General features: G+C 51.3%; 1 protein-coding gene across 5 annotated transcripts in view; it reads left to right on the top strand.

The window, feature by feature from the left end:
* The window catches only part of CDK5RAP2 (CDK5 regulatory subunit associated protein 2), a 188,483-nt gene that overhangs the window by 150,201 nt on the left and 17,124 nt on the right, over positions 1–21,158 (top strand). For all 5 annotated transcript variants that reach the window (XM_058672770.1, XM_058672766.1, XM_058672768.1 and 2 more), the window contains 8 exons: positions 2,231–2,279; positions 4,905–5,077; positions 10,279–10,398; positions 14,047–14,163; positions 15,362–15,551; positions 16,335–16,456; positions 17,447–17,695; positions 20,248–20,325. In XM_058672770.1, the coding sequence (XP_058528753.1) occupies positions 2,231–2,279; positions 4,905–5,077; positions 10,279–10,398; positions 14,047–14,163; positions 15,362–15,551; positions 16,335–16,456; positions 17,447–17,695; positions 20,248–20,325 (1,098 nt within the window). The remainder of the gene's footprint in view (positions 1–2,230; positions 2,280–4,904; positions 5,078–10,278; positions 10,399–14,046; positions 14,164–15,361; positions 15,552–16,334; positions 16,457–17,446; positions 17,696–20,247; positions 20,326–21,158) is intronic.

Raw genomic sequence — 21,158 nt, forward strand, 5'->3', positions numbered from 1 at the left:
CTAGGTTGCGATTGCGAGCAAGGCGTGTGAGTGAGTTGGCTCAGACGCCGGTCCAGCTCGCTTCTCCGTGAAATGCAGGCTTGTGAGTGAGCAAATATGAGTTAGAGAAAGTGGGAGAGCGTGCATGGGACTTTGGGTTTTCCCTTCTTTGTGGTGGCATGGCATTCACAAATCTGGAGGTTATTGTGGGACCAAAGGAAAGAGCTGAAATCAGGCGACCAGACTCGGGGCCTGGCACCAAGTCATGTAGGCCACACTTCTCCCAGTCTCCTTCCTGATGGTATCTTTAAGATCTATTTTTATTAATTAATTAATATATTTATTTTATTCATTTATCTGACTTTATTGGAAAGTCAGATATACATTAGAGGAGGAGAGACAGAAAAGATCTTCCATCCTCTGGTTCACTCCCCAAGCGGCTGCAACAGCCGTAGCTGGCCGATCCAAAGCCAGGAGCCAGGAGCCTCTTCCAGGTCTCCCATGCAAATGCAGGGTCCCAAGGCTTTGGGCCGTCCTCAACTGCTTTCCCAGACCACAAGCAAGGAGCTGGATGGGAAGTGGGGCTGCCGGGATTAGAACCGGCACGCTTTGGGGATTCCGGCACTTGCAAGGCGAGAACTTTAGCTACTACGCTTCTGTGCCAGGCCTGGTATCCGTATTCTACAATGGGCAATCATCTTCCAGCACTGACTCTTTGTGCCATTTGGCTGCCCTGGGCAGGTGGAGGTGGATCCTGGACAACCGCCTTGTGAGTCTGTGGGCAGGAAGCACGAGGCGAGAGGCAGTGGGCGAGGCTGCAGTGAGCTTTTCCCCAGCTCTCAGGAGTTGGAGCACTTTTTCTTCCAGGAGGACTTGTGGAAATTGTATGTGTGGGTGCAGTTTAATTATAGTCTCATTTCCAAGTGCAGCCATAGAAAGGCTTTGTGTGTGTGTGTGTGTGTGTGTGTGTGTGTGTGTGTGTGGTACAGACATGCATTCATTTCTTCAGGGAGCTGCCCCAGCCTGCCATTTGCAGAGTCGCTGCAGCATTTACAGAATGAAGCTGTCAGTCTCTGACGACTAGGCTCGTGTGTTTGCCCTGTGCCCTGCGCAGTGTGGAGGGAGCAGAGCAGCTCTTGCCCTGCTACGTATGAGCTCGCTTTTGTGTTTTTCAGTCCTCTGCCTGCTGCGGGCTGTGGCTTTCTCCATTGCTCTCAGCAGTCCCCCTTTGGGGGGTCTTTTCTAAGCAAACAACGTAAATACAGCTAAAGCTGCATGCCCGAAGATGTTAATTCCATTTACTTATAAAAGTGAATATCTGTGGATGACCTAAACATCAAACAGGGAGCTGGCAAAAATCATGATATGGGTGTGCCAGCAATGGGATATTGGTGTGGTCATGAAAAGCGGTGTATTCTGGGCCTGGCATTGTGGCGTAGTGGGTTAAGCCACCTGCTCCTATGCCTATGTCCAGTTACTCCACTTTGATCCAGCTCCCTACTAATGTGCCCGGGAAAGGAACAGAAGCTGGTCCAAGTGCTTGGGCCCCTGCCGCCCACATGGGATATCTGGATGAAGCTCCTGGCTGCTGGCTGCAGCCTGGCCCAGCCCTGGCTGTTGCAGCTGTTAGGGGAGTGAACCAGTAGATGGAAGATTGCTCTCTCTGTCTCTCTCTCTCTCTGTCTCTTACCCTCACCCGCCCTCTTTCTCTCCCTCCCTCTCTCTCTCCCTCTTCCTGTTACTCTGCTTCTCCAATAAATAAATAGTAAAAATAATGCTGTTTCTAAAGCTTGTTTAATTTAATTCTTATGATAAAGTATTAAGTGAAAAAATTGAATCACACTGGAGTGTCATTTGTGCCAAAATTGGTGAAAAGATTGCAATGGAGCCCAGGGACGAGCCTGTGGTACCAGGAGAAGAATGGTCTGTTTTGATTGCGTTTCTGTTTCCTCTGGCCGGTTTGTATCCAGGTAGTGTCAGAGGTGTCGAGAAGGAAGAAGCACCTGTACTGAGCAATGCTTGTGTGGTTGCCTGTAGATTGAGTGCTGTCCCCTAGCGCCAGGGCCGTGGTCGTGTGGGAGTCTAATCCAAATTGTGTTCTTGGGAATCCTACGTTAAATATCTGGGATGGTTAACAAGCATGTTTAAAGCAACAGGACAGTGTGTCCTTGCAGATGTATGAGCAAGAAAATATTAGAGACAACTTTCAACAAACGCGTTCCTGCCTTCTCACTGTTATTTCTGTTTCCAGGGACATCCGCTGCAGTGGAAACGAGCCTGCAGAAGGACCTGGCGGAGGGGTGAGTGAGCGTGTTTGTTAGGAGGCTGCTGGGGCCCTCCTGTGCCGAGTCGGCCTGTCAGCTTGTTCGTATTCTGGTTCCCTCCCATGCTGTGTGCGAGTCTGCTGCTTCTTGTAAATAAGGCGCAGACATCTATGGGACTGACAAAGGCCGTGCACAACCCAGAGTTCCTGCTGTGTGTCCTGGAGCCCTCAGCCATTCATTTCAGGTTACTCGTGGCATTTCTGTCGGGGGTTGGAGCGGGTGACATACTTCTGCTGCTGGCTTCCAGGACCCTGCAGGATACATTCTGGACGCCTGATGTTTGAGCCCTTCTCTATTTGAGCCAGCTTCTTTGCACTTTCTTCCATTCCTCCCATTCCTCCCTCTTTGCCAAGCCCGACTTCCCTCATGTCTGGCTTCTTGGTGCTCTCTGGACCGGGTTGTGCACAAGTGCACTTGGAGGCTTAGAGTCAGCTCACCCCGCAGAGACCCTCTTCTGCCTAACACCCTGCCTCGCCACCACATCCCAGGCTCAGGGATTCTGACTGTAGCATTGCCCACGTGCTATGACAGTGCTTCCTGCTCTTACTGTTCCACTTCCAGAGTTCCTCGGAAGGGGAAAGGCGCATGCAGCCTTGGTGCATTCCGGCACGTGTCAGCTGTGGCCCTCGGCATCTCCCAAGGACTGCCTCACACCCTGTAGCATGAGCATTCTTACTCCCCTTTGAGGATGAGAAGCCTCAGGATCAGAGTTGCCTACTTCCTGTTAAGAGGCAGAGCTGGCATTTGAACTTGAATCTGTCATGTTCTAAAACCTGTGTTCTTGCTGTTACTCCATGGTGTGCCCCAGCTTCAAATATTGAGTGTATTGTTAAAGTTTAGAGAAATGTTTGTAGAATAAATGAATTGTGTGTCTTCATAGCTTGCCTCTAGAGCCAGGTGAAGATACAGTCTTAGTCTTAGTGAAGGTTCTGAGCGCTGCCAGTGCCAGCTGGTATTGCCCTACCCATTTTCAGATGTGGCTGTTTGGGATAAAATCAGGGGTGTGGGATTTTGCATTTTATCAGTGTCACAAAGGCCACGAGCATAGGGACTTTTGAGTCTATAGATTCGAAAGCAGTGTTCCCCTCTTGCCACGGGTTCTCCAAACTCACCCTTTTGCTTCCATACTCACAGACCACACACCGCAAGCATGTTGGGAGAAGCCAAGGAAGGCTTGCCAGAGTGGGGCAGTCCTAGTGGAGAGGTTAAGAGAGGCCGAGGTGCCAAGGCCAAGGAGGCAGTGTCCCTGCTTGAGCGCTCAGAGGGAAGCACGGTCCCGTTAGGCAGCATGGCTGCACCGAGGGTCAAGGCTGGAGAAAGTTGGTGGGCTGCCTTGAACTGGCTTTCCATGGCTGTGTTGGGGTCCCAGGTGTGTTCAGGAAGCAGGGAGCCTTTGAAGTAGATGGGCTGAATCTAGACATGGCCAAGTTTGCATTTGGAAGACTTGTTGATTGGAGAGTGGGCAGGAAGGAGGTAGAGAACTGGGAACCCCTCCACCAGCCCGTCACCCCTTTCTGTTTCTGACGGATTGGTTTCTCTTCATACCTTTCTTTTTCAGCAGTGGCCGTAGCACTCATGGGTCATTCCTAAGCTAATTAAATGAGTGCCCTTGGCCCATTGTGCACTGTGCAAACCCACGGCGAGCCTGCACATCCATCACACTGTCTGCGCGAAGCTGCATCTGCTGTTTACCTGTTAATGAATGCATTGCAGCTTTGGAGTCCTTTGCTCTTGTCTGAGCTCATGAATAATGAGCCTGTGGCCACTGACAAGAAGTAATAGGAAAAGGAGGTTAAAAAAAAAAGAGCTTAAATTAAGGAACTTATCTTTAATGGAGATTCACATGGGCTGCTTATGGCTTCTGGGTTGTTTTTATCCATGGCTTAGGTGGTCCTTGCAAATACAGGTTAATAAGCAGTTGATTGCCTGCATGATGGTACTGAAACCTGATTGGGGATTCCCACACTCTCTTGAGGCCTTGCAACTAGACAGGCCTGCTTTCAGTCTGAGCTTTGTCATTTCCAAGCTTGAAGCAGTGACCAGTTGATGATCACCCTCAGTCTTGCCAGTTGTGAAAAAGGATGGTCCCTGTGCCTCAAAGGACCAAGTCATTTAAATGCCTGGCCCAGGGCCAGTGTTGTGGTGTTGTGCGTTAAGCCACCGCCTACAGTGCCAGCATCCCATGTGAGTGCCAGTTCGAGTCGTAACTGCTCTGTTTCCAAGCCAGCTCCTGCTAATGTACCCGGGAAAGCAGCAGGAGATAGCTGAAGTGCTGGGGCCACTATCACTCATGCTGGAGACCTGGTTAAAGCTTTTGGCTCACAGCTTCCACCTGGTCCCACCCTAGCACCCTACCCATGAAGAGCAATTTGCTCTCCTATAAGCCGGACAATGGAATAAGCACAACCTGCTACCTCTCCTTCTTTTTCACTCCTAACTCAAGCTCATCACTAAGTGCTGTAGCTTAACAAGAGGGTCGGCTGAATTTGCAAATTCTGGGAATTTGTAAAAGGCAAAGTAACCTTAAGGGCTCTTCATTAGTCATGCTGGCTTGGAAGTTTGGGGTGGGAAATTATTTCTCTTTCCATCTCAATGGTTAAGGGTGGAGGAAGGCAGCTCAACCTACCAGCGTATTCTGCCGGAGTCTCCCGAGCCCTCAGCCTCTCACGGGGTGTCCGACTATGAAGTGTCCGAGAAGTCCTCCCTCTCAGGAGATCCGAGGCAAGACAGTGAGACGGAGAAGACCTCTGGTACGACCAACAATTTTTCTCAAGGTCAGTTCACATTTACCAAGCATTTAAACGTGGCCATATGCACCTCGAGCTGGCCAGTGTGGTGGTGCTGAAAGGGTCTTAGTGGTGACTGGCGGTCCTGTAAGGAGCCAAGCCGGGCCTTTGGAGGGTCCTTCATCAGCAGAGAAGGCGGGCTATTGATACTGTTGGTGGATGGGAAAAAGTCACTTCTAGCTTTTAACGATGACCCAGTTTAGGACCTGTTGCTGCTTCTGCTTCCAACAGCGGCCGGCCGGAAAGCTGGGGACCCCACCCTGGGCCACTGCAAGTTGGGTTAATCTCCTGTGATTTCTGTTATGCTCATGCATAGAAGGGGTCACATCAGAGCACTCTGAGTTGTACAGTTGCCCAGGGTGCCTTGCCCCTGCTTGGACGTTTGGTGGGTATGCAAGTGCCAGTTGGGGCATCTCCACTCACTTGGGCTGCTGTCCCAGGATGCTGTAGACCGAGTTGCCTGTGAGCAGTGGGAGTTTGTTTCTCAGGATTCTAGCGATCAGAAGTCTGAGACTGGGGCTCCAGCCAGCGTGGGTGTGCTGCAGCGAGGGCCCCCTCTTGCTCACAGGTCCCCTCGTTTCCTCTGTGGAGGAAGAGTGCAAGAGAGAACTCTCCAGGGTTTCCCTTAGAGGGCACCAGTCCCATTTCTGCGGGGGCTGCTCTCAAGATGTAGTGCCCCTCAAAGGCCCCGCCTCCTGAGTCCATCCCCCTGGGGCTCAGAGACACAGAGCAGCCATAAAGCCCTGGTTCTGCCTCTGAGTGGATAGGATGGGCCTCCCACGGGCCCGCCCCCTGCCCCCCCATCTCTCTTGTTTCTGCTTGCAGCCTCCAGTCCCTCCTGTTGGGGGTGACAGGCGACAGTGTGTGTAATTCTGTACGTTGCAAAGGCGCAGGGAATTCTGTAGAGCCAATCACACTGACCAGGGATCAGCAAACTTTGCCTGGAAAGGGACCAATGGTAAATGTTTGAACAGACACTTCTGCAGTTTTTGCACAGAGTAGCCATTTCTGCCGCTAAGTGAAGGGCATGGCCACGACCCAGCTACTGTATTGACAAGAGGTAGTGGTAGGTCTGGCTTGCAGTCTATAAGCCCTGTGACAGATAGACTCTCAACTTCAACTGGGGTCTCTTACTTTCTCCAGTGGGCTTTTCCTCAGGTGCACAGACTGGGTGTGGGGAAGTACAAATTAGACATCAGCACCAAGTTGCTTAAAACTTCTTCTTGGCTGTTAATCACTTAAATCTGTTCTGAAAATTTTTACTTTTTTTTTTTTAAACAATTTTACCTTTTTTTTAAACAATAATTTTACTTTTTTTTTTTTTTAGACTTTTATTTTCATTGGAAAGGCAGATTAACAGAGAGAAGGAAAGACAGAAAGATCTTCCATCTACTAGTTCACTCCCTAAGTGCTGAGCTGATCTGAAGCCAGGAGCTGGGAGCTGGGTCTCCCATGCAGGTGCAGCGTCCCAAGAGCTTGGGCCGTCCTCCACTGCTTTCCCAGACCATAAGCTGGGAGCTGGATGGGAAGTGGAGCAGCCTGGACATGAACCCGTGCCCATATGGAATTTCAGCATGTGCAAGGCTGGGATTTAACTACTAAGCCTTCATGCCGGTCCAGTAACCTCTTAGATGAAAGTTTCCATGGAGGCCCTGCCTAACATGGGAAAGAGATCTCAGTGAAGCTTTCGTCCCCGTGGTGGCCTCTGGCTTTCCCACATGGGTGAGGAGTGGCACAGCTAGAAGATACGCTGAGTTCTCAGTGTACCCAGGAGTAAGCCGGGGTGTCCACTGCCCACCCACCTGGCCCTGATTTCCTGGCATTTCTGGCTGGGTCCTATTGCAATTTTTAAGTCCTTGCTTTCTCTCAGTCATTTTCACTTTTTCCCACTTTAGGTCAAACCGCATATCATTTCTTGGTCCCTGGTGCCACCTGTTGCTATACCAGTTGGTATGGGACTCAGTCCCTTTCCCAGACCTCCAGAGTATAGTCCCTTAGGGTTTGTGGAAGTAGAAGGCAGGGGAGATTTACAATGCAGCCACCCAGAGCATTCCAGCTGGAAAACTAGGGATGTCACTGGTACCCTTCCTTCTGTGTGCTGGCAGGGCCTGCTTTTCTGCTTGGCTGCCCCTTGCTTTCTTCCTCCCTGTGTCTGCTGCCCCTGTCTTGTTTTATTTCCAGTGTGGAGTTGTTTTGAGGCCTTGGAGTCTGTTTGTTACTCCTCTGAGGAGCTGTGAACTTGGGCTGTTCGCATCCCTGACGTGGACTAGCAGGCACTGGCTGTGTGACTGGGATTCTCCCGGTCTAGCCGACTTCACACACCCTTTGTTAGCTTTTTGGTTTGCTTCTCCCCAGCCTTTTTTTTTTTTTAAAGATTTTTATTATTATTGGAACGCCAGGATAGACAGAAAGGAGGAGAGACAGAGAGGAAGATCTTCCATCCGATGTTTCACTCCCCAAGTGAGCCGCAACGGGCCGATGCGCGCCGTTCCGATGCTGGGAACCAGGAACCTCTTCCGGGTCTCGCACGTGGGTGCGGGGTCCCAAAGCTTTGGGCCGTCCTCAACTGCTTTCCCAGGCCACAAGCAGGGAGCTGGATGGGAAGTGGAGCTGCCGGGATTAGAACCGGCGCCCATATGGGATCCTGGGGCTTTCAAGGCGAGGAGTTTAGCCGCTAGGCCACACCGCCGGACCCCCCCCCCTTTTTTTTAAAGATTTATTTATTTTTATTGGAAAGTCAGATTTACAGAGAGAAGGAGAGACAGAAAGATCTTCCTTCCGCTGGTTCACTCACCAAGTGGCTGTAATGGCTGGAGCTGAGTTGAACCAAAGCCAGGAGCCAGGAGCTTCTTCCTGGTCTTCCATGCGGGACATGGTACCAAGGCTTTGAGCCATCCTTTGCTGCTTTCCCAGGCCGCAAACGGAGAGCTGAATGGGAAGTGGAGCAGCTGAGATACAACCTGGCATCCATATGGGATCCCAGCGCATGCAAGGCAAGGATTTAGCCAGTAGGTTACTTTGTCAGGCTCTCTCCTCAGCCTTTTATTGCCTGAATTTGATTTTTCCTTTTGTTGTATTTGTCATCTCTGTAGAGAACAGAGCATTTAGTTTTCCTTCTTGCCTGACAGTCTCCTAAGCTTTCCTGCATGCTGTGACGTAACGCCATTTTGGTGGCTTCACAGTAGGCCGTGGTGTGGCTGGTCCGCGCTTTCTCTTGCCTTTCCTTGTTGTTGAATGTCTGAGCCACTTCCAGAATTTCATGGTGGTAAACAGTGATGCAGGGGGCGTGTGTGAGCCAGGAGCCATTCCCTTGTGTGGGAGCATTTTCTTCACATAGCTTCTGCAAACTGGAACTACTCGACAGCAGATATTCCTTTCTGTGTTTCTGGTGGTACTAGAGGTAGTATTTTTCTCATCTGAGTTAGCATTTGTCAGGAGCGTGTGATTTTAGGAGACAGATATTCTGCTCCAGCCTGGTAAAGGCGAGTGTAATGCTTCCTTCCCCTCCGTGTGGCTGCATGATTGATCAGTTGTGTCCAATTCGACTGGGAACGTGTCCTGAAGCCCGAGTGGTGATTCCCGCCCCAGCCAAGAGTAGGTGGAAGCTGGCTTATGTCCAGGGCTCCTGAGACTCTGTGTCCCCGGAGCCAGCCATGTGCGCCTGGGATAAGCCAGCAAACGAGGCTGCCGGCATAGCAGATAAGTCACTGCCCAGCTGTTGGAGGAAGCCCTGCAGGGCAGCAGGGCACGGACGGGCAGGTGCAGGGCTGGGTGAGCCGAGAGCTTGCCGCAGAGAGCCCTGCAGCACTGGGCTGCACAGGGGCCCCCAGACCTCCCACCCAATTACTTGCCACACTTCTGGCATTAATAGGAGATAGCTGACGGTCTGGGAATTAAGTCATCTCATAAACATTCAAATTCATGGCGAAATGACTATTTAATTAGGAAAAGATCTGTAACTTGTGCTACTTTTAAATGAAAGCCATTTTGGAGGAATTAAAACTGGGTCATACCATTAGTATAATGTTTTAAAACAAACATTACTAAGACATACTGAGTGTACCCTAATTGATGGATTCAAGGCATTAGTTTTGCCTTTGGATACTTAATGTGATTGTGCTTCCCAACCCTGGTTCTAGAAGCCGGCCTCCACGCTGAAACCCTGTGTTGTCCTCTTTGTTCAAGTGAGGTGGCAAAGGCTGAACAACAAGTCGTGTGTGTTCATTTCAGGAAGTTGGGAGAATTTGAATTTTCATACCCAATGAAGTGTCCCATTAAAGCCCGCCCCCCAGGGGCAGGTGCTGCTAGCGTCCAGGTGTGTCTCCCCTTTCTGTATGCTTATGCTTTTTCACTCTGTACAGATTCCTTAGTAGAAATCTGAATAAGCAATTTTGTATCTCTTATAGAATTTAACATAATGCCCTGATCATTTTTCCGCGCTATGATACAGTCTTCATAACGTAATTTGAATGGTGGTCCCGTGCGGCCTCGGAATGGATGTACTGCAGTTTATCTGATGATTTGAGTTGTTTCTGTTTTTGGCGTTACGAGCATTTTCTTGTGCTCTGGCGATTGCTTGGGCGCATCTCTGGTGATCTCTTTAAGTAGAGTCCTGAAAGAGGAATTACGTTGTGAAAGACAGTGGGAGAAGGTCTGTTGTAGGGCTGGTGATACAAATAGCCCCGAAAGGTGTGTGCAGCCCTCCTCTTTTGCCGTTCTCATTAGCATTGTTTTGCTTTACTTTGTAGCCTTAAATTAGAAAGTGAAAAATGGATAACATGTCAGTTTCAAAGAATAAGTCTCGAGAATATCTGGATTCATTACGAAGGTAGTTTAATCAACTCTCAGGCAGCTCGGGCCGACTTGAAAGGGGTATGTTAGTTTCACCACAAGGAAGATTTTAAATTAATATTTGATATTGAGAAGAATAAAAGGCTGCATTAGAGTCAGCATTAAAGTTGTATGGAATGTAATTTTTCCATGTGATGTAAAATTGCTTGCTTCGTGGAGGGCCGCGGAGAACATACCGGAGCTGAGCCCGTGGGAAGTGGAGGGAAGGATGGCGAGCTGCCGACTCTCTCAATGTGTCTACCCCCGTCTGGAAGTTCAAGATCCCTGCATAACCTATAAATTATTCAATTTGTTGGGGGCTTCAGACCTTAAATGAAAAATGCCCTTCCTTCCAGTAGACTTACTAATGGAACATATACAGGAAATTCGAACTTTGAGAAAACGTTTGGAAGAATCTATTAAAACAAATGAGAAGCTACGGAAACAGCTGGAACGGCAAGGGTCTGAATTTGATCAAGGTAAGAAGGGACTGTCCCCCAGGGTGGTACAAGCCCGCAGGTGCTTCCTGGGAACACAGGTGCCTGAATGAGCTGTCTGTGAACAAAACAGGCACCTGCTAAGCGTGGATTGTAGTCACTGAGGAAGCCTTGAGTCAATGTTGACTCCACGTTTGGCTTGGGAAGTTACAGAGAAATAGGTAGGTATTCTAAAATAAAAAAGAAACGTTTTCATCTTTTCATCAAGCATAGATTATACAGTTTCAGCAGTTTAGCAGTTTGGTGAGTGACTTACTCTTCCAAAGTCACCAATATTCTTGTATAACTAGTTATCTCCGAATAGAATGGTCCTCCATGAAGAACTCAGTAATATGTTCCCCCACAGGCAAAGGCCTTCACATAGTTGAAACGTTGGAACCTCTGTCCTTTCCCCACGGGCCGTGATCTCCCCCTGATCGTCACTCTGTTGATTTCCACCTGTGTCCTCACAGTGATCTTATTGTGCACGTCGAAGTCTTCTTATTTTCCGTCTCCCTCAGAGGCAGCATGCGCTGTGTCCATGGTTCTGTCCTGGTTTTCATTCAACACTGTCATGCACACCTTCCCTTTATCGTGCCGGAGAGCATGTCTCCGTTCCCTGAAGAATCTAGCCTGAGAGCAGCGCGGGACCCTTGGAAAAGGCCCAAGTTTCTGAGGGCGCTGGCCTGACCTAGGCAGGATACCTGCTTTTCTATTGACGCCGTGACTGGGCCGTTTCTCCACTCCTGGCCCAGTCCTGGTTGTTTCATAGAACAGGGCTGTCGTGTGGTTTAATGACACCAGTGTCACGAGTAGGGCCATCTTGAGTGCCTTAACCAAATGAATGGTTGCTTTCATCATTCTCTGTTGTATTGTCTAAAAGAGTAAAATAACTTTGTATAGCATGACAAGGTTCACATTGCAAAGCTCTGCCATGGGTGGGGTCCCTTAATATCATTCCGATTTTTAGAGATGAGACGGCTGCATTTGGGAAGGATGTACTTGTTGGCAGCATTGGGGACCTTGACACCAAATCCAGTTGTGAGTCCGTCTAGCTGGTCGTGGCCGTCACCCACAAGGACACCTTTCCCTGTGCTCTGCTATGCCTGCCTGCTAAACAGCATGGCTCCTTTGTGTCCCCTGCCCACGTTCCTCCAGCCCCACCTGCATCCCCCTGCTCTCACCCTCAGGGAATCTGATTAATCTGAGTTATTAGCTGAATCAAACACAGAAAAGAAATGCTCGCCAGGGCCCTTCGCGTTCACTCTCGGTAATGCCTGAATTAGATTCATTCTGGTTTACATTTTCCCTGGCAAATCCAATTATGGAATTATTTGGGGGCTCAAATGGCCATCAGCTACAATGGCGCAGGCAGTTGCTCCGGAGAGTAATTCACTCTGATAGGAAGGTTTACAAAAAGGCATTCATAAAGTATTTACACTGGTGGAAAGACATGCTGTTCTCACCACGCTGTCGCAATCTCTGAAAAGACAAAGCAATGCAAGTGCCTCTGCCGCCGCCTGCTGTGCAGTGTTCACCTTGGGGGTGGGTTTCTGAAAGACCTGGCTCCTTACAACGCTGAGGTAGAATACTGTGACAAACTGCCAACTCACACGTTGGGGCTGCCTGTCTGCCACCAGCTCCCGGAGCCTAGCGGCATGTTTGGAGGAACACTGGCCTCTTGGCATCAAGTGTGGCCTCAGCAGCTGGGCTGCCCTGGGGTAGAGTGTGACTCTGACTGCCCTGTAGCCTGGGCATCGCTCAGAAGAACGAGCAGCTCAACTCCCATTGCTGTAAACTTCAGTGGAGCTTCTCCCTTCGAGTCTGACTGTTCTTTTGTCCTGTTTTTGGCTCCAGCCCATCATCAATCTTGATGTTAAGGCAGATGGTCATAACAGTAGTAGTAACAGCATCTGTCATTTTTTATTGAGCCAGTGAAGACTTAGGGAGGCACTGTGGCTTGCCTGGGGTCATAGAGCTCTTAAGAGGCCAAGGCCATAGTTGAACCCAAGAGAGTGGAAGAAGATGGTTGGGAGGGACGCTTGTGTATCAACACTGATCCAGTGTGAGAACAAGGCTGCATTGTGGAATGGGAAGAGAATGGCCTTCCAGGAGAGCTAATGGGCCTTCCTTAGGATGGTACCTTCCTCACAGGTGTCCAGCTGCATGCCAGGAAGTGAGCAGTTGCATTTAACACTACTGAGTTGAAAAAATTCTCATGTAACAAGAAGTCTAGAGGCAGACGGTTCCAAGGCAGGTGGTACTCTGTGATTGTCTAGCTTGGGGTTAGCATCTAAGAAGGTGGTAAATTACAAGCAGCTTCTGCTCTTGAGAGCTACGCTGGACCTCCTGTTCTCATGTTGGTGGGCAGCCTCAGGCAGGCGCCTCATCATGTGTCAGTGGCCTGAAGTGGCTCATGACTCGGTTCCCTGGAGGGTGGCTGGGAAGACAGGAGAGCCTGGCATTCTCTCCTGTGTGGGGGAGACGGGGAGGAGCAGCCCTTTCCTGCCTCCTGGGGAAGGTGCCCTGCAGCCACAGGGCTCTTTGCTGTGATGCGCCTGCATCGTAAATATGGCTGATACACATTGTTCAGAAGGCAGATAATGCTGAGCTGGAAGATCTATGTGGGGATGAGAGATGCTGCCTAAGTCAGGTGTAGAGGGAGGTGTAGGATTTTAGAAACTAGGAAAGAGCTTAGTAAGGTATATACAGATGAGGAAGTGACCTTCAGCCTGTTCTGTCTAGATTTAGCCCCTTATCTTGATCATCTATACATAGAAGCAGTGAATTTGAACCGACAGTGGAGAGTATGAGATGTTGGCTGGTGAAGTGGGTAATGGGCATTGGAGGCAAAGGAAAGGCCTCATTCCGCAGAGTCAGGTGAACAGGGTATGCCTGGGGCACAGAACTGGCCTGGTTTGACTGCAGTTAGCAGCAGTAGTGTTGAAGGGAGAAGGTGTGGGCTGTGTTGAAGGCTGGGGCTGGATCATGGCGCTCAGTGTAGTCCACATGGGGATGCTTGGACCCTGTGTCTTCTTGGCTTGGTTGCCCCTTGCAGGGGCGTGGGCCATCAGGCAGTTCTAACCCGAGAGTAATGTGGATACACTATGTTTGGAGTGATCACTCCATGAGAAGGGTTGCACAGAGGCAGGGTTAGAGCAGGGTGGTCAGACCTGCCCTCCTGGGACAGGGGACCAGAGCCTGGTGTCCATGGACTTGGGAGGGAAGAATTGGCTGTCATGACCACTTATCCAGGCCATGGAAGAGAGAGGGCTGGAGAATAGCTCCCAGGTCTCCATGTTAGGTTAGAGATGATGGTGATGTCATCTCGGGCAGGCGTGGGTGACAGGAGTGAGAAGGGGAGGGAGCCACTTCTGTGGGGAGGCACAGCAAGTGGCTGTGGGTGAGTGAGTTGGGATTCCAGGAGAAACTCTGTGAAGCTGTCACCCATAGGACAGGCAGATATGGGGGAGCCCCCTTTCACCTCCTCTGTAGGTCCTCTGACATTCCCCTTCAGATGCTTGCTGTATTTACTATTTATTGCCTTACATAGTTTATGGGAGTGATTTTCATTGCATGCTGTGTTTCTTCCTTGTTTAAGGCTTTTCTAGGAGGTTCCATGATGAATCACCATCTGTGTGTATTTTGTAGGGTCTACAAATGTGTTTACCTGTGGTTCAGAGCTACACAGTTCTCTCATGTCAGAGATTAATTTCCTGAGAAAACAGAACCAGGTGCTCAATACGATGCTCGTGAGGGGCTCCAGAGGTGAGAATGAGGGACTACCTGCAGCTGGGGCCCTGCGCCACCTTGATTTTCTGCTCTCTCTCTCTCTCATTTTAAAAATTCTTTATTTATTTGCAAGGCAAAGGGCCAGAGCCTGTTGGTTCACTCCCAAAATGACCTCAGCAGCCAGGTAGAAGCCAGGTAGGAGCTAGGAGCCAAGAAATCCATCTGAATCTGTCACGCGGGTGACAAGGACCCAAACACTTAGACCATCATCTGCTGCCTTCCCAGGCACATTAACAGGAAATTGGATCAGAAGCAGAACAGCCAGGACTTGAACTGGTGCTCCAGTATGAGATGCTGGCATCACAAGAGGTGGCTTAACCTACTGTGCCACAGTGCTTTCTCTAGTCTGTAGACTTTAATGGCCACAGTAACCCTGCCAGCAGCTAGTCCTGTTTTCCAGCTGACAAAAGAGATGCAGAGAGATTAAGGAGCTGTATGACCCTGGAAGAGACTGGGCCTCAAGAACTGAGTTTACAAGGATGAGGGACTAGACCTAGTGCTTAGCGTTAGAGAAGAAAGAGCAGACAGCGACTTAGCAGGCAGAGGTGAGGAGCTCCTTTCAGATGGCAGCTCTGTTGTCACAGCAGCAGAGTGAGCAGGTGGAACACAGAGAAGTGGGGAGCCTCCGTCAAGGCTGTGAGCCAGAGCCACCCTTGAACTTGCCCTCACTACCTCCAGCAGCCTGCTTTGGACCACTTTGTCAGCCCTACCTCTGGGAGTGTTTGCTCAGGAGAAGGGCTGTCCTCATGGCCGGGGAGCCAGTGGACCCTGTGTGCTGTCCGTACAGCCACACTGGCCTTCTGTATCCTGTGCACCTGACCCTCCAGGGGCAGGAGAGGGGGAGGTCTGAGGCCCTGCCTCTTGCTTCTGTGGTTTTTGTCTCTGTTTACCTCAGGGAGGGCAAAGAAGCTAGGATTGCACAGCCCATTATTTAACAGAAAATTAAACAGGTCCATTTTATCCTAGTGACGTCTAATCTGCAACCTTGATGTTGACAGATTTATCTGCCCCCAAAATGTCCAAGATAATTGGAATGCCAAAGCCATAAATGCCAGATTAAATCTCATTCTTTTTTGTATTCTTGGAGTGCTCCAGCTGAAGTGTTGTATTTGCGTAATCGGGTTGGAGAAAACAAACGATGTCCCTTCTCAGTGGCGCTTTGCTGTGATTGCAGATAAACAGAAGGAGAATGAGAAGCTGCGGGAGTCCCTCTCCAGGAAGACCGCGACCCTGGAGCACCTCGGGCAGGAGTACGCCGCCATGAAGGGAGACAACGAAAGGCTGCAGCGGGAGCTCAGCGAGAAGGAGACGCACACCCGGCAGCTGATCCGGGAGATTTGCAGTGGCCGCAGCGAGCTGAGCAGGTGCATCGCCATGCACCCACCCCTGTGGGCTGCCTCGTGGTGGGAGGCGAGAGGTAGCACGAGTCTGCCGGCCGTGTGGTGAGAGGAACTGCAAGGAAAGAGAAGGGGGCTGGAGGAGCAGCTTGAGTTTTGTTTCTAATGAGGGTCAGGGCCGGCCTCTGCGAAGAGGTGGGGCATCCACAGTAATGGTACTTGAACCCCAGCTGTCTGGGGACAGTGGTTTTCAGCAGCCGGCCTGGGCAGAGGTGGGGTGGCTTTGGCCAAGCAGAAAAGCCTGTGTGCCTAGAGGGAAGGGCTGAAGATAAGGGAGTGGCCAGATCCCAGGCCACGTCCACTGTTGTGCGGCCTCCAGGGGTGCACTGAGGGGTGCCAGCCATTGCTGGGAGGTTGCAAGGGGAGGAGTGGCATGCTTCTGCCTTAGGCTTGCGAGGGAGGTTGGTGGCTCTCATGCAGTCCCCGTGGACAGCCACGATCCAGCGTTGCAGTTGCTCGTGGACACCCCACTCTCAATCAATGTGGTCCCCTTGGTTTCCCAGAATGGGCATGGATAGGGCAGTGTCAGGGTTTCTGCCATCGTGTGCCCCCAAGCTTCTGCACTTCTAGACCTGAGCTGAAGGTTGGTGAGCTGCCTCTTGGCATGTTTGGGACTATTCCATGAGCTAACATGTTTCAAAGACCAGCTTGAAAACGTGCCCTTGGTTGTCACTGCTCTGCCCTGTGGGGTCGAGTGAGTGGCTCTGAGGTGGGGCTGACCTGTCCTCCCTGGCTGGGGGACCTTTGCAGGATGCAGGAGGAGGTGAAGTGGAGGCAACAGATGTTGTCACAGAACGACAAGCTGCTCCAGTCCCTCCGCGTGGAGCTGAAGGTGTACGAGCAGCTGGAGGAGGAGCGCAGGAAGCAGCCAGGTACCAGGCGCTCTGCCCAAGGCCCTTCCCGGGAAGCTGGCAGCCCAGGGCGAGGGCAGGGCTGCACACTCCTTCCTGAAACACTGCCGTCCTGGGAGGAGTTGGTGGGTCATGAAGCAAGCCCCCAGCGTCCTCTTCCTAAAAAGGAGCGGGAAAAATGGGAGGACTGAGGAGTGAGGCAGCTGAGGACCGGGTTGCCCCTTGGCCCCAGCAGGGCACTGAACCCTGGGCTGTGGAAACCGTAGCCCTCATGCAGGGTGCTGGTGGAGGTTAGAGAGATCACTGACTCAAAGTTTCTTGGCACAGAATCTGGCAGGGTGGGCACTCTGGAAATGCCTTGATTCCCCTGCTCATGTGTTCTTCCTTGTGCCCTCCATCCAGTCCTTACGTGGGGAGCAGCTGCCACGTGCTGGACACGGTGTAGGCACGGCTGTTGACCTTGGTCCTCTGTGTATCCACAGCAAGATCCCAGATCAGAGTGACTCGACTGTAAAGTCTAACGTTCCAGAATCAGTTCTGGGAAGCTGTGCATTTTTTTAAGCTAATTTTCCAGATGGTTTCTCCCTATTGAAAGTTTATCTAGAAAAGGGTCATCTTGCAGCTTTCATTTCTCTTCAAGTTGCTTCTCTTACTGTTGTGCCTTTTTAATATACTATGGCTCTTAAAATCATCCCCTTTCATTCTATAATTCTAGCCCAAATAGATTTTATTACTACTAGACATAATTTCGGGGTTTGGTGTGCAATTTGCTAGGCTTTTATGGCCAGAAGCGAAAATTAATTTCCAGCTCTTATTTAGCCTGTGGAATAGCAGCAATTAAGTCTGCCAATATTTTTGTTTTTAAAGTCAAGTTGTTATTTTAAATTGTACCTCGTTCTTAGGAAGGGGGAGGTGGCCAGTGGTAGTGGGTGGAAAGCACTGTGGTGTTCCCGCGATGGCTGACCCCTTGCCTGGCGGAAGATGGCAAGCCTTCCTCTCACCTGTCTGCAGAGGCCCGAGCAGCGGAAGCGGGGGAAGGCTGGCCGGGGCAGGGTGCTTGCAGTGACCTTCGTGGCCTCCTGCTGGAGATCCAGGCTCTGCGGCAGCAGCTGGAACGGAGCATCGACACCAACCACAGCCTGCAGAGCAAGCTCGAGGAGCAGCTGGCGCAGGGGTCGCACATGGCCCAGGCGGGAGCCCTCACCCTGGCCGTCCAAACTGTGTCCATGCCCGAGCAGCCCGTTCAGCCAGACAGACCTGGTATGACAGCTGCCTCACCTCGCCCTCTGTGTGTCTGTGTGTGGCATGCATGCTTCTGAACAGTGCTCTGTCCCTGGGGGTGTGTCTCGGGTAATGTAGACACATGATGACCCTGGGAACTCGAGGACCTTCCAGGAATTAGCTGCACCTCCAGCTCCGTGGTGGAGTCTCTGCCTGGTGCGGCTCAGCAAACCGGGTGGGTTTCCAGTACCCTCATGGCCTCTGGGCTTGCTCCTCCCATTGACTCTGACTTGGCTTTAGTAGAGAACCCAAGCCTTTTGGTCTAACTCTCAGCATGTTTCAGGAGCCAGAGCATCCTGGGAGGTGTGGCAGGGGATCTGTCTCGTGTTTGCTCTTGAGGGTGTTGCCAAGCCCTGGAGAGGGTGTGGAGGGCAGCAGAAAGAGGAGAGGACACCTCGGCCACCTGCCCAGCAAATGGTCAGGCACAAAGCAGTCAGCTGGGCCTTGCCCTCTGCCCTATAGAGGAAGGGGCCTAGAGAAGGCCTGGGACTTGCCCAGAGGGATGTAGCAAGGAGGTGGCAGAGCTGGAGTCGGATGCCATTTTCAGCTTTAGGTCCAGCGTGGTCCTTGAGCCCAGTGCAACTTCTGGACCTGCAGGCATCTGGGGATTGCTGTCCACATGCCCTCGTGAGAGCGTCTTTCCGGTGGGACAGTGAGCACCTATGCTTTATAAACAGATGCCGTGCAGATACTGGATTTGTCTTTGCTTGGATTGGGAACAATGTCCATCACGTTTAACCTAAAACAATTAGTCTGTGGTAGAACATATTGTGATTGGTGCAACGAATTCTCCCAGGTAAAGATTTAAAATTTTGATAGGAACAATAGAAAAACAAACATGGAGAACATCCTTCATGATACTAAACACTGATTTTGTTTTTTACCTCTTAAGAATTTCTCTTCATTTGTTAATCAGATACAGGCTTGACGTTATAGTGCCCAAAACAGCTCTTATGCCCCCTGTCCTGTCTTTGATTTTCCTAGTGCCCTAGCGCCATCGTTACCCTGCTTTCCCCACAGCTAACAATGGTATCAGTCCCCACACCTTTAACCCGTTGGTGAGTGAAGTGGCCTCTGACTTGGAGCTCTACACGTTTTGCTGTCCAGCAGTGTTCTTGGGATGAATCCTGCCAGAGGAGTCTCGGGCAGCTGGGGAGGTGCCACCCTGTTGCCTTCTAGCCAGTCGGGTGCTAGCAGCGTGCACAGACCATGGTGCAAGGCAACTTCATCAGCACTGGGCTCCGGCATCTTGAATGTAGTCTGCTCTTGGGCCTATTGGGGGCTTTAAGGGGACAGGATGCAGAGATGGTGTTGAGTGGGCGAGAGGAGATTGAAGCAGGGAGAGCGCTGGGGCCTGGGAAGGCAGCTTTGGGCTGCTGGTGTGCTCTGGCAGTGAGTGCAGAAGTGGCCACGGGTGTGCCGTACAGGAGGCCTCTGGGAGCCAGCTTCGGGCTCTCAGTGCTGCCTCAGCAGAGAGTCCTTGGCTTTCCTTGAGTCAGGATCGGGCTGATTCCAGCGGCAGTATTTTTTTTTTCCCTTTGCAAAAGACTTTTCAGGGCTGCGTTTGAGTGCATGTGTGTGAAGATTGTGTTTCAGAGGCCGCTAACTGGTTCCTCTGCAAGCAGCTTCCTCTGGGAGGTGCTGCCTGTAGACGGCCCAGCCCATGATGGGGGGCGTGTAGAAAAGGGTCCAAATCAGGGCTAAGACCCAAACACAGTCCGAGCTGTGCCAGGCCAGCCAGACCCCTTCTTCCTCTACCCTGTGTCCCACCTCCCATGAAGGTGAGTGACAGTGCCTGCCCACCTGCCAGAACTGTCATTGTGAAAGTGCCCTCCAAGTTATAAAGTGTACCAAGGTCATCTGTGTAGCGTGTATTGATTTTGCCTCCTAAAAAGATTGCAGATGCATTGCTCCCCGCTGTGTGCTGTCGGAGGTCACTCTGCTCTCACCCAGTGACTCCAGCAGTCTCCAGGTTCGCACTGCCAGTCCCAGACCCACATCTGAGCTTGACATTGCCCTGTCTAAAGGCTTTGGATGAGGCCCACGGGAGGCAGGCTTTGTACTGGCTTTCCATCACCTCCTTTCCTGGCTCCTGGGCCGAGGCCACAGGATCTGCTGTTTTTCTCACCTTTATGTCTTTGCACCTGCTCATTCTGCTGCCTGGCACTTTCAGTCACAGTTGCTTTTAAAACCCTGTGCAGATGGTAGCCTTTGGGAATCCTTGCTGGGGTCAGCACCTCTCACCTTAGCCTCCATGGCCCCTATGAAGCTCCCACCATGGGCCCTGACCACAGTGAAGTGTAAACTACCTGTTAACTTGCCTGACCAGAAGGTTCTTCCATGGAAGGGATGGGCCTGGCAGCTCTGCTCCCTGGCACCTGCTTGGGGCCTGGAAGGACAGATGCTCAAGGAAGATTTGAGTGATGCGTATGTGTCAATTCCTTGCCCTGCTTTCAATCCGTATCTCTCTCTTGTACCGATGGCAGGGAAATAAACTGCTGATTTTCCTTCTCTTGTTTTGCATTTTGCAGGCAGTGACAAATGTCCCATGTTGAGTGGTAACTCATTTGAACTGCTTGACTCTATCCGAGACGTGACACCCAAGTCAGGTGCGAAGCCAAGTCTGAGTAACTACCGTGTGTTGGTGTGGCAGTAAGGAATCGGGTTTCCTATTCAGAAAGGTGTTTAGCAGGGATCTGGGATTTCCGCTTCTCACTCTGGCTGGTGATTTCCTTCCAGCTAGCTAGTCTATCCTGGTGTTCTGCTTCGCAGCCAATTCTCGGGGTTCCTCTTACTCTGGGGTAAAGTGTGGCCCTGCAGCAGCCGGCCCCAGTGAGCCTGCTCAGCCTCGTTGCCCTCTCTGGTGTAGACACACAGACAGGGCACCAGCTTGTAGCTGGGCCTGCACACTCATCTCCCTGTGGTTTTCAGACCTGTGAAAGCCCTGCTCCTTCCTCCAGACCTGCCCGAAGGCCCTCTGTCACTGAGGCTCTCTGCCCAGCCGCAGGCCATCTTTTCACCCACACTTGGCATGCCTCCAAAGACAGAAAGCAACAGGCTGTCACCCCTGTTGGGTGTGACTCCGACTCCTGTTCAGTCCAGCTCCCCTCTCGCTGCTCCGGGGGAGCCTTCCCCAACCCCTTTCTCACCCCACCCACCCAGCCATGCTGCTGTTCCCCTGTCTGTATTCCCACACACTCAGTTCTGCTGGGACACAGCTCCAGCTAATCCAGTGGGCTCTGGTCAGCAGGCATTGACTAAGTTAGCTTGACTCTCTCCCAAAAGGTGAATGACAAGCCCCGGAAGGGGTGTTAGCAGAGGCCTGGGAACTGGTCCTGTCTTCCCTTCCAGACTTGCCTTGTGAAGCAGGGGTGTGTGTGTTCCTGTTCACTTTCACCTCCTCAGCACTGAGGCTGTGCCCCAGCGGGCCTGACATCCGGCC

The sequence above is a fragment of the Ochotona princeps genome, chromosome 14 (assembly GCF_030435755.1).
Source record: "Ochotona princeps isolate mOchPri1 chromosome 14, mOchPri1.hap1, whole genome shotgun sequence".
NCBI classification, from domain to species: domain Eukaryota; kingdom Metazoa; phylum Chordata; class Mammalia; order Lagomorpha; family Ochotonidae; genus Ochotona; species Ochotona princeps.